This window comes from Pocillopora damicornis, chromosome 6 (genome assembly GCF_964200805.1).
Source record: "Pocillopora damicornis chromosome 6, jaPocDami1.2, whole genome shotgun sequence".
Lineage (NCBI taxonomy): Eukaryota > Metazoa > Cnidaria > Anthozoa > Scleractinia > Pocilloporidae > Pocillopora > Pocillopora damicornis.
The window spans coordinates 1746269-1759256 of record NC_142675.1 but is presented as its reverse complement, the minus strand read 5'-3'; the positions used below and the strand labels follow the sequence as shown (position 1 = coordinate 1759256).

Here is a 12988-nt window from a genome sequence, read left to right as displayed (position 1 = left end):
TTTTTCACAAGTAACGATCATCTTTTTCACCTCAACGGAAATTTCACGCTCAACCTTGATAAAGCCAAATCAAGGGATTTCTATAATCTTTTAATTGCTAAAATCCACACTGGAGGTCAGGCAGGTCCTAAAAGATGGAGCGAAATACTTTCTCTGAATGATGAAAAATGGGCAAAGATATTTAAGTCAATACGAAAGCTGTGCAAAGAAACAAAACTAAAAGAATTTCAATTTAAGTTTATTCATAGAATCGTGGTGACAAAGAGAGAACTATTCAAATATGGTATTAAAACTGACGAAGAATGCTGCTTTTGTGGGGAAAAAGACTCAATCGATCACACCTTTATTCACTGTCCCTTTACGAAATCATTCATACAGAAAGTCATTCGGTGGTTTAACACAACGTACAATTCACAGTTCTCTCCAACTACGGAGGAACTTTTATTCGGAATTACCTCCAACTTAAACGAGAATAGTACCACCAAGAAATTCGACTACATCACACTATTCATGCGTTATTATATCTATAGTTGTAAACTTAACAACAAGCCCATTGTCCTCCACGACTTTGTGAATGCAGTTCACCAAAGGGACCTAATTGAAAATACCGTCAATAACTAGCTCCTGACAAATGCGGTTAAAATATCTCAACTCTCTTTAAAAAATACAAAATAAAATAAAAACAAAATTTAAATAATAAAAAAGTAAATAAATAAAAAACTTAGTGGTACACCTGCCAACAGTGAAACTCTCACCAAAACACTTCAAACAATACTCCTTACGTTCTTTCTCTTTTTTTTTTTTTTCACTTTTGTTATAGTTCCTCATTTAATGTATCAAAGTCTCAATGCACAAATGTAATTTAGCAGTAATAGCTTTTCAATCAACGTATTGTATTCGGATATGGTAAAGTTATCGTTTTATGTTGAGAAAAAAAAAATAAAAAAAAATAAAAGCCAAAAAAAAAAAAATAGGTCTCTTGTGCATAAAGAGACGAACCTGCTCTCATTGGATTGGGGGAGGGGGGGAGTAACTTTAACAGCCAATATTGGTAAGTTTCAGTAGCAAACTGGCTCACATGAATTATCCGAAGGCCGAAACTAACTTGTAAACATCAGAATCGTTTTCAGGTGCCATAGACTTAAGTTTTCTATTAGTTTTTCTTCCACAGCGGCATAATAAGTGATTCAGATCGTGGGCATCCATGCACTGTCTTTCAGAAATAAATAGGCGCGCATGAATTATTCGAAGGCCGAAACTGACTTGTGAACATCAGAATCGTTTCGAGAACTTAAGAAAGGCCTAAAAAGGACTTTTGTGTCACATTTCATGTAAATTAGCATAAACACAGGAAAACGTGATCTGGTAACTTAAGAGGCTGTTTCTCTTTCTTCCACCCGATTAATTTTGCCTCAAAAATAATTCTCCCTGAAACTCTGTCAACAGAAAGACTTTACCGAGGAAAGAACAAAATTAGATTTGGTTTGATTCGAAATAATTTTCTGACTGCATTAGGGGCCATAATTATTTCCCAGTCCGTAAGGACCGTCGCAACGTCTCGAAAATTGAAAAATAGTCATATTTTGTAACATTATAAAATATTTGATTCGCATAGTTAAGCCCCAGAATTTATATCAGATTGCTTAAAAACCTTTCTAGTTTGCCAAGAAAGTTAGGATTTGCCCTCTAACTATATCTGAAAAGGCGAATTTTAGCATATCCTGACCACTAAAAGTCGCCATCGGCCAATGGCCGTAAATAACCTTGATTTAGACGTTAAGTTTTGGGATTTGGGACCTGGTTGACGACTCTATCCTATACAACCGTTGAGTTTAGACCTTTTTCGAGTTTAGACCTTTAAGTTTAGACCTTTACCTAGGAATTAGATTTGGTTTGATTCGAAATAATTTTCTGACTGCAATAGGGGCCATAATTATTTCACAATCCGTAGGGACCGTCGCAACGTCTTGAAAATTGAAAAGTAGGCATTTTGTAACATTGTAAAATATTTGATTCGCATAGTTAAGCCCCAGAATTTATATCAGATTGCTTAAAAACCTTTCAAGTTTGCCAAGAAAGTTAGAATTCGCCCTCTCAATATTTTTGAAAAGGCGAATTCTAGCATATTCTGACCACTAGAAATCTCCATCGGCCGATGGCCGTAAATAACCTTGATTTAGACGTTAAGTTTTGGGATGTGGGACCTGGTTGACGACTCTATTCTACACAGCCGTTGAGTTTAGACCTTTATAGTCAAAAATATACAAAACCCCTGTACGTTTTTGTTTTTTCAAAAACCGTTTGAATCAGCACATGTACGAGCATTCGCGAGTTTTTCGCCTACACCAAAATCGAACCACTGGAGTAGATTTCGTCATAAATACAGCTTACCCGCTTTGCAGCCCGGCTTCTAAACTAAAATGCTCAATCTTATTTATACGGAGAGTGTGCTTTGATTCGTCGGCTATGCTCACTGCAGCTGTTGTTCCCTTCACTGGGTGTTGCGTCAATGCATCTCTCATGTTCACGACAGTTAGAACATCGTGCCCTTCGTTGCAGGAAGCACGAATAGAGGATTTCATTGGACAGAGGATACGATCGCAAATGTCTTTACCAGACTGCGGCTTCGAGTAGTGATAACTATGAACTTCAACCCCAACTCCTTTTGCGACATCTCTCACAACGGTTACTAGGGAGCTGTTGTGATAGCAAACGGCTTCATCTAACCTCAGATGGACTTTCTGTAGCAAAGGATTCTTGACTTTCAGCTGTTTTAGAAGACCTTCGAGAATTGACGTAACTGCATACCAGTTCTGAGTACACTGATCATAGAGGTGAGCGTACGAGATGACTTCCGTCGTGTTAGACTGGCTTCGAGACACAACTCTACTAATGTGCCAACTTAACCCTCTTTCTCCGTACCGGTCACTTTGCTTCTCTCAATAGCGCAACTGCAGAAACTTGAGAATGAGTTCTTCGTCAGCAATACGCGCAAAAAATTCCGTTCTGTTCACTATCAGCACCACCGCGTGCAATTGTATGGTACATTACTCAACCATTTTCTCTTTTAGGTCATCCAATTTAAAGCCAAAACACTATTTGTCACTTTTTTCGAAAATGTTGCCCATTTTGGCCACGTACCTGTAAACATAACTTGCTTGCTGCATCAGCCATGTTGCGCAAAATCAGCCATTTTGCGCAAAATCAGCCATGTTGCGCAAAATGTTAAAGTGTGTGGCCACGCCGAGGACAACAATTTTGTTTGCGTGCAACATTTCAATTAAACATTTGTCCGTAAAAGTTCTTTAGGTGTCAATGGATATTATGGTCTGTGTTAAATCCAAGTGTAACATTTTTTTTGATTATTCGTTCTTGCCTAATTTGTTTTTCCTTTGCGTACGCAAATTAGTTTTTACTTCCTTTCGTTCATTTGTTTAGTCTTCTTTTTTGGCGTTAATTTAGGTGTTTATCTCTTTCTGTCAGTTTTCGTGCCCTCGTTAGCGTTTCCGTGCTGTTTCATCTTCATTAGCGCCTTTCTATAGTTTTATTTTCCGCATTTTCTAGCGTATTTGAATATCGTAGTTTGTCAGTACAGTTTGTGAGTTCAGTTTGGTCCGCGCTTAGCGCAGTTCTGTTTAGTTTGTTTCTAGCCTCTTCGCGTTGTTCGCAGTCCTCTTTACAGAAGTTTTCTCTGGCCAAAACAATGTAAGTGTATTTCACAGTCCTCGTTTTGCAGTTTTGTTATTTCTTTACTCTAATTTACCTTAGTCGCAACTTGTAACCTTTTTGCTTTTTTTTTTCGTTTTAGTTTCAACCCACACTCTTAGTATCAAGCACGTTCGGCTCCAATAAATCTTTTTCTTTTTATTTGGTGTGTGGTGTTATAGGATCAGGTAGCGTTATACCACCTATAAGGTTCGTCCTCTTGCTGGTTACTTTTATCGGGACGTTGCCCTCGCAACAACGTCATATCCTCCGCAAGTTTGATCTTGTGAAGCTTGTAACAAGATACGCAGATTACTGAAAAGCACGAAATACAACAATAATGCAAAATGATAATATGCAGAGCAATACTTATAGATAACAAATAAAAATTGTTGCACTATGATCACGTGACCCCGGGTACTCTCTTAAATTTCGGATAGGGGGGGTGCTGCAAAGGTTGTCAAACTCTGACTCTATTTAGCGATAAAAGGGCAAAAATCGATGCCTGCTTGTTTTTATATCGATAACACAAAAGGGCTGTGTGTAAATGTATAAATGTCAAAAATAGAAGGAATGTTATCTTGCATCGGCGTAAACATTGGTGTCAAATTACTTTTCAAATTTATTTATCTAGTATCTCGCCTTGTGTGTGTGACATAAAAAAATGCATTTCTAAACATGTAGATGTTAGAGTTAAGGTAGGGCAGTAAAACCCAATGTATTACGCATTTTTCAGTGCAGTTGCTGTGTTTCCCGATTATATACATAATTGACTAACGTTACAATTTTGTGGCGTTGGAAACTTAGGTTGTAGATTTCAAGTTTGCTTTAGAGCAATGTTACAAGTCGAAGTGTGATTTAACTTATCAAGTTGCACTAGCTGCCACATGGCCTCCATGTGGTATCACGGTACGTATCTTGGGACGAAATCACAGCAGTTGTTTTGTTTTATACCCACTCGTGTGCGAGCTTTGGCCCAAATGTTAATCAAATTTCAAAATACTGAATTCTGTCATTTACCGCACCTCAATATATGTGTAGATATCATCTATATTTAAACCCTGCCTCACATTTCAGGACAATACCTGGTTGATAACCTATAATTTACCTAAAAATCATACTTACGGGAAACTGTTGGAACGAGTTCTACAAAGATAGTGGTAATTTCCCTTGACATGTCGAGATGAACTGCATTTCTAGTATTTAGATTCTTTTTCCGGCCGCTGTGCAGCAGGTACTGGCAAGTGCGACGTGGTCGCCAGTTTTTACCCATGTTTCCTTTATGCTTTTCGCAGATCCAAAGTTCTTCGAGTTGATCAGGGGAAAGGTCGTGTGGCAACCCTGACCCGTTAACGGTAAGCTCATATTCTTGTACCGTTTACCTAAGTAACATGCTTGTAGATGATCATTGATATCACCTCTACATTCTGAAAGCTTTATCAACTTCGCTGAAGACTCGCTACAGACTGAAGCCTCTCTGGTTTCGAAAAAGCACTTGCATGCCATACTACACTTGCAGGCCTTCCAGAAAAAAAAGGGACAGTGGGTTCACCCGCAATGGTTAATACGGACCTCTGTTATGCGCGATAGTGCGATCGTTCAGCTTTAAATTCCAATTTTAGCCCCCAAACTTCGACACATAGACTTACAAGTGGAATGCTATGACTGATTCTTGAAGAAAACGCAGCTGCAATCCAAAGTTCCAACGGGACATTAAGCGCGAAACATGGCTTTAGTTTTTGAGTTTAGTTCGCAACGACGAGTCAAAGAAGAGTATAGATAGATGCCGACCGCTGAAGTTTGGAGTTATTTGCTGGATTCATCATAAAGTTCACCAGTTTGGGGAGCGAGGAATATCTGAAATTTCACATAAACCCAAGATGCGACGAAGGTAGGCTGTATTTATGACGAAATCTGCTCTAGTGGTTCGATTTTGGTGTAGGCGAAAAAATCGCGAATGCTCGTACATGTGCTGATTCAAACGGTCATAACTTTTGAAAAAACAAAAACGTACAGGGGTTTTGAATATTTTTGACTATAAAGGTCTAAACTCAACGGCTGTGTAGAAGAGAGTCGTCAACCAGGTCCCAAATCCCAAAACTTAACGTCTAAATCAAGGTTGTTTACGGCCATCGGCTGATGGAGATTTCTAGTGGTCAGAATATGCTAAAATTCGCCTTTTCAAAAATATTGAGGGGGCAAATTCTAACTTTCTTGGCAAACTTGAAAGGTTTTTAAGCAATCTGATATAAATTCTGGGGCTTAACTATGCGAATCAAATATTTTACGATGTTACAAAATGCCTATTTTTCAATTTTCGAGACGTTGCGTCAGTCCCTACGGATTGTGAAATAATTATGGCCCCTAATGCAGTCAGAAAATTATTTCGAATCAAACCAAATCTAATTTAGTTCCTTCCTAGGTAAAGTCTTTCTGTTGAGTTTCAGGCAAAATTATTTTTGACGCAAAATTGAGCGGGTGGAAATAAGAGAGAGAGCCTCTTAAAGAGATCCGAACTTTCTGAGTGTAAACATCAATCAGCTGCTCGCTATGGAAGTCCTAAATTGGCAAACCACCTTAAATATCTGGTATAAATGATGGTTTGGCCTGTCGTGAAAAGTAATGTACAATATAGAATATAGTATATAAGTCGGATTATATACACAAATGCCAATTGCAAGGTGTCTCACAGCAAAATTGGAGAAGTTTCACCCTGCAGAATTTTAGTTGTCCAAGTTCTCGATGATCTGAAGAATATAACAAGGGGAATTTTTTAATTAAAATATTAGACAATACTGATCAACGTTCGCCTTAACCTTTACGCAAACTAAAAGTTGAATTACCTTCATGGAAAACGTTACATCGTCCTGATGGATAGAGTTAACATTTTCCTCAATAAAGGAAAACTTGTGGTCGTTCAGCTCACAATGTCCTTCGCCGTCCTTCTTAAAATTTAAATTAAATTAAATCGACTGACCAACCAACTAACTAATCATTATTTAACTTGGGCATAAATATGTTCCAGAGTTTACGGCTCGGAGTTTGAGGGCAATGGCTTCTAAAATCTCGCCACTCTCAAGAAAGTTTAGCTAATAAAATCTTTTTGTCTACAAATTTTGTCTGTCACATTTCTTTATTGCCTTTCCCGTGTTTTCGATGCCCTGCCGAACAAATTTCCTCTCGGAACTGGCGCCTGACCTTAAAAACGTCAGAGATAAATCTTGGATTTTTTTTGTTGAAGAGCAACGTTGGTTTCTCAGACACTGTTGACCGCACGATATTAAACTTGTAGAGTCAAACCTTTTGAAAGCGTATCCCAGAAGCTGCTTGCTCTCCCATTGTCTGAATTGTGAGGAACGAGATGACGTTGAGTCGAAATTATCGTTGGTAGCGGAAACTGATGGAGTTTGAATTAACAATAAAAAAATTATGGTTTTCCACCGAGCCATCTGCAACCAAAGAACGTTATCTGTGTTGATGGAGACTTTAGGTTACAGGGGAGAGAAAGTGATTCTTTCTTCTTCACGATACGTGACAGATTGAATGCTTTATTAGAGGTGTCTGAGCTTAAATTTTCAGATTATTTGTTGAAATATTAGCATTTGAAAAAATGATAATTGACTTTCAATGAAACACAACCAAATATGACAAACACGAGGGTGCAGGCGTTGAAAAGCTGCCATCAAATTACTACACTGCCCACGGGCAAAGAACGGTAAAAACACAGAATGTTTGGTCTTCGCATAGTAAACTTGTTCTTTGTGACGTTAAGTTCAACTTACGATTGTTTTAGTTTTAAAACAAGGAAACGAGCAGAAAGAGTTAGATAGTTAAGACACGAACGGTGAGCGCTTATGCAGCTGGTTAGCGAGCCTTATGAATATGCAGGTGCCATAAACTTAAGTTTTCCATAAGTTCTTCTTCTACAGGGGCATGATAAGTGATCCAGATGGTGGGCATCCATGCACTGTCTGGAGAAACAAAAACACAAGCGAACTGCGCCGTCGTTAGATAAATGAGTGTGTTCTTTCTCGGCACATGACTAATAAACTGTTCCTTTGACGAGCCACACCTGAGTTTTTTTCTTTTTAGGTATCTGGAGCTAGATCTTTTTAAAAAAAACCCAGATATTTCACGGTTTATAAAATGCACCCAATAAACGAGGAACTCGAAAGCGAAGGACAATGCAATTAAAAACTTTTCACCTAATGTACAGGTGCAGACTCAATGATTGCATGAAAACCACGTAATCCCTTTCGCAATCCCTATGTCAATGCAGGTCATTTTCCTGAGCTGCTTCATCAGCGGTAACAAAAATTAATAATTATACTCTTCCAGTAATGAGAGTTTTTTTTATTTGTTTAGCATGATTAATCTAAATATAAACTTTGCTATATATTTCAATATTTCTTAATAAAGAAACCACAACTTTTAGTTTGCAAGACATGTTTCGACATTCTTATGTCATCTTCAGTTGTAAATGCGATTTTAACGGTTGTACATTTGAATTTATATGAAATTACGTTACAAATTACGTCATATTGTTTACGTACGATTTGAATATTAAATACGAAAAAACGTGACAAAGCACGCGCTAGATGGGGAAAGAAGGAGAAAAGAAGAATAATAATGATAATAATAAGAAAAATTATTATGATAACAGAATCAAAAGGAAAGAGACAGCTCTAGATGCTTCAATTGCTGATGCTTCAATTGCTAGATGCTTCAATTGCTGAAGCATCTAGAGCTGTCTCTTTCCTTTTGATTCTGTTATCATAATAATTTTTCTTATTATTATCATTATTATTCTTCTTTTCTCCTTCTTTCCCCATCTAGCGCGTGCTTTGTCACGTTTTTTCGTATTTAATATTCAAATCGTACGTAAACAATATGACGTAATTTGTAACGTAATTTCATATAAATTCAAATGTACAACCGTTAAAATCGCATTTACAACTGAAGATGACATAAGAATGTCGAAACATGTCTTGCAAACTAAAAGTTGTGGTTTCTTTATTAAGAATTATTGCCACTCTGCTGTCTTTACGTCCTTTTGGTAACAATATTTCAATATTCTTTAACTAAAATAGATGAGTTCTCAATTTTGTGATATGTCGTTCATGCAAATGAACTTTTAAATCGAACTTAATGTAAGCAGGCTTCAATTAAACACAGAATATGTTAAAATGTGATGTCTCTTTCGAATGCCAAGAAACGACGAACAAGATTGACGAACGATGGAACTGATAAAAACTTAGAAATCCTTTATCATACGAGAGGCTATTATGAAACGATGACAGCATAACTCATAGCAACGTACAAACTTTAACCTCGGGAACATAACGTGACCATTAGATAAACTGAGGTGAACAATCAAGGAATCCAACAGTTAGAAAATACCTTTTTGGTACAGAACCACTGGGGCTGGAAACGAAGGTGTACCGTTATAAGTACAAGGAGAGTCGTGCGAATTTTTTTGTCGATCTCTTTTGACGCGTATATAAACACATTTTTCGTGACGATAGTTTGGTTCTCCCTGCGCCCATGCTGAGAACCGACCCGCTAATGGAGTACCGTCCACCCAGTAAAACTTATCGTTTATTTTTCTGTTCAGTCCAATCCATGCACTACGATCTCTCCCGTTTGGTTGGCTCATTATAAGGCGAAATATGAAGTCGTTCTCATCGGCAGATTTGATTATCGGCGGATGTGCCCGGTGATTTTGACAAAACGTGAGTGCATCGTTCCATCTTGGCGTGGGAGTGTTATGAATAAGGTAGCATGAATTCTCATGACGAAACCAACCTTGCGGGCAATCCTATTGGTAAGTAGAAGTTGACAAAAAATCAGATCATGTCATTTCCAAAATATTATCATAACAATAAACAATAAAGGGCTGTACGTGACATCTAATGATCTGAACAAACTATCTTCGAGTGATATGCTAGTTTAAATGACAAATAATTTTTTTAATACCTATGATAAAAAGAAGTGGAGGGGAAATGTTATTTCCACCGATGGGCCGAATGATCCCATCGGTGCGTTTTGTTGGCATTTGTTTCCTTATTTTATTCTGTAGAATGCTCCTGAAGCAAAAAAGTGGCCGGGGAGGCAAGGACAGAAATGCCTCCCTTTATCGTATTTGAGGGGGAAATTATGCTCCCCAAAAATTATCTTTATCAGTGGGGAGCAGGAGCTCTTGATAAAGATAAATGGGGGGGCACACAGAGGCGCCGATTACTTTTTTATTGTTGTATTTTGTGTGTTATGTGTAGTATCCAAAAGAATGTGTAAATGTGCATCTCTTCTTGGAGAGATACATTTTAAAAGTTTATGATAGCGCAAGACTGCCAACAAAATTATTGCAATTTTTGAACGTACTAAACTGCTAAGGCTTTATTTTTTATGTTTCGTTGGTGAGTTTGAGATTGCAAATAATAAAGGTGAGAACAAGAGAATCCCATCGCATTCAAATGTCTTCGTAGCTTTGGAGTTAAGGGTGTTGTTTAATAACACTAGTGGAAGTTCTGATTTACACCAATTGAGTGTAAAATTCATAACAGTGTAAAATCACCTCGTCTCAATGTTGGCACAGCTGCAACGCATTTTACACCAATTCAGTGTCAAGAGACACTCTTTTAGAGTTAAAGTACACTAAAACAGTGATAAGTCAGCACCATTGTGGTGTATAGTTCCACTCCAGTTACATGACATGAAAACGAATTTGCACCACGTTGGTGTAAAAGAACACCGTTTCAGCGTTGATGAAACACTAAAATGGTGCTCACACAGCTGCATAAATTTACACTCTTTTGGTGTCACCATAACACCTTGACTTTCTGTGTGAGGGACAACGGGTTCACCCGCAATGGTTAATACGGACCTCTGTTATGCGCGATAGTGCGATCGTTCAGCTTTAAATTCCAAATTTTAGCCCCCAAACTTCGACACATAGACTTACAAGTGGAGTGCTATGACTGATTCTTGAAGAAAATGCAGCTACAACCCAAAGTTCCAACGGGACATTAAGCGCGAAACATGGCTTTAGTTTTTGAGTTTAGTTCGCAACGACGAGTCAAAGAAGAGTATAGATAGATGCCGACCGCTGAAGTTTGGAGTTATTTGCTGGAGTTATCATAAAGTTCACCAGTTTTAGGGAGCGAGGAATATCTGAAATTTCACATAAACCCAAGATGCGACGAAGATAAGCTGTATTTATGACGAAATCTGCTCCAGTGCTTCGATTTTGGTGTTGGCGAAAAAATCGCGAATGCTCGTACATGTGCTGATTCAAACGGTCATCACTTTTGAAAAATCAAAAACGTACAGGGGTTTTGTACATTTTTGACTATAAAGGTCTAAACTCAACGGCTGTGTAGGATAGAGTCGTCAAGCAGGTCCCAAATCCCAAAAACTTAACGTCTAAATCAAGGTTATTTACGGCCATCGGCCGATGGAGATTTCTAGTGGTCAGAATATGCTAAAATTTGCCTTTTCAAAAATATTGAGAGGGCAAATTCTAACTTTCTTGGCAAACTAGAAAAGTTTTTAAGCAACTGATATAAATTCTGGGGCTTAACTATGCGAATCAAATATTTTACGATGTTACAAAATGCCTATTTTTCAATTTTCGAGACGTTGCGACGGTCCCTTCAGATTATGAAATAATTATGGTCCCTAATGCAGTCAGAAAATGATTTCGAATCAAACCAAATCTAATTTAGTTCTTTCTTAGGTAAAGTCTTTCTGTTGACAGAGTTTCAGGCAAAATTATTTTTGACGCAAAATTGACCGGGTGGAAAGAACAGAGAGAGCCTCTTAAAGAGATCCGAACTTTCTGAGTGTAAACATCAATCAGCTGCTCGCTATGGAAGTCCTAAATTGGCAAACCCCCTTAATTATCTGATAAAAATGATGGTTTGGCCGGTCGTAAAAAGAAATGTACAATATAGAATATAGCATATACGTCAGGTTATATAAACAAATGCCAATTGCAAGGTGTCTCACAGGAAAATTGGAGAAGTTAAGCCCTGCAAAATTTTAGTTGTCCAAGTTCTCGATGATCTGAAGAATATAACAAGGGGAATTTTTTAAATTAAAATATTAGACAATACTGATCAACGTTCGCCTTTATCTTTACCCAAACTAAAATTTGAGTTACCTTCATGGAAAACGTTACATCTTCCTGATGGATAAAGTTAACATTTTCCTTAACAAAGGAAAAATCGTGGTCGTTCAGCTCACAAGTTCCTTCGCCGTCCTTCTTAGAGGAGGACCACTTGAAGTTTGTTGAAGAGCAACGTTTGTTTCTCAGACACTGTTGAGCGCACGATATTAAACTTGTAGAGTCAAACCTTTTGAAAACGTATCCCAGAAGCTGCTTGCTCTCCCATTGTCTGAATTGTGAGGAACGAGATGACGTTGAGTCGAAATTATCGTTATCGGTAGCGGAAATTGATGGAGTTTGAATTAACAATAATAAAAGTATGGTTTTCCACCGAGCCATCTGCAACAAAAGAACGTTATCTGTGTTGATGGAGATTTTAGGTTACAGGGGAGAGAAAGTGATTCTTTCCTCTTCACGATATGTGACAGATTGAATGCTTTATTAGAGGTGTCTGAGCCTAAATTTTCAGTTTGCTTGCTGAAATATTAGCATTTGAAAAAACTTAAAATTGACTTTCAGTGAAACACAACCAAATATGACAAACACGAGGGTGCAGATGTTGAAAAGCTGCCATCAAATTACTATATTGCTCATGGAAAAAGAACGCTCAAAACACAACGTTTGGTCTTTGCGTAGTAAACTTGTTCTTTGTGACGTTTAGTTCAACTCACGTTATTTTTTTGTTTTAAAACAAGGAAACGAGCAGAAAGAGATAAAGATAGTTAAGACACGAACGGTGAGCGCCTATGCAGCTGGCTGGCGAGTCTTATGAATATGCAGGTGCCATTAACTTAAGTTTTCCATTAGCTCTTCTTCCACAGTGGCATGATAAGTGATCCAGACGGTGGGCATCAATGTATTGTCTGGAGAAACAAAACCACAAGCGAACTGCACCGTTGTCAGATAAGTGAGTGTGTTCTTCCCCTCTTTCTCGGCACATGACTAATAAACTGTTCCTTTTACAAGCCACACCCGAGTTTTTTTTTCTTTAAGTATCTAGAGCTATATCTTTATAAAAAAAAAAAAAAGAAAACCCAGATATTTCTCGGTTTATAAAATGCACCCAATAAAAGAGGAACTCGAAAGCGAAGGACAATGCAATTAAAAACTTTTCAC

The 12988-nt window shown here is 37.8% G+C and overlaps 1 protein-coding gene across 1 annotated transcript; it reads right to left on the bottom strand.

Moving 5' to 3' along the window:
* Positions 1 to 9094: 9094 nt before the first annotated feature.
* LOC149043386 (uncharacterized) lies at positions 9095 to 12211 on the bottom strand. The gene is made up of 2 exons (XM_089210023.1): positions 11852 to 12211; positions 9095 to 9523 (listed from the first exon to the last, which is right to left on the bottom strand). The coding sequence occupies exons 1-2, from the start codon at positions 12209 to 12211 to the stop codon at positions 9095 to 9097; spliced, it is 789 nt and encodes a 262-aa protein (XP_089066149.1).
* Between the last annotated feature and the right edge of the window lie 777 nt (positions 12212 to 12988).

Coding starts and splice junctions, on each gene's coding strand:
- LOC149043386 (XM_089210023.1), bottom strand. CDS start 12,211: ATGGCTCGGTGGAAAACCATACTTTTATTATTGTTAATTCAAACTCCA. Junction 9,524..11,851: donor TGAAGGTAACTCAAATTTTA/GTTTGGGTAAAG, acceptor ACTTACCAATAG/GATTGCCCGCAAGGTTGGTT.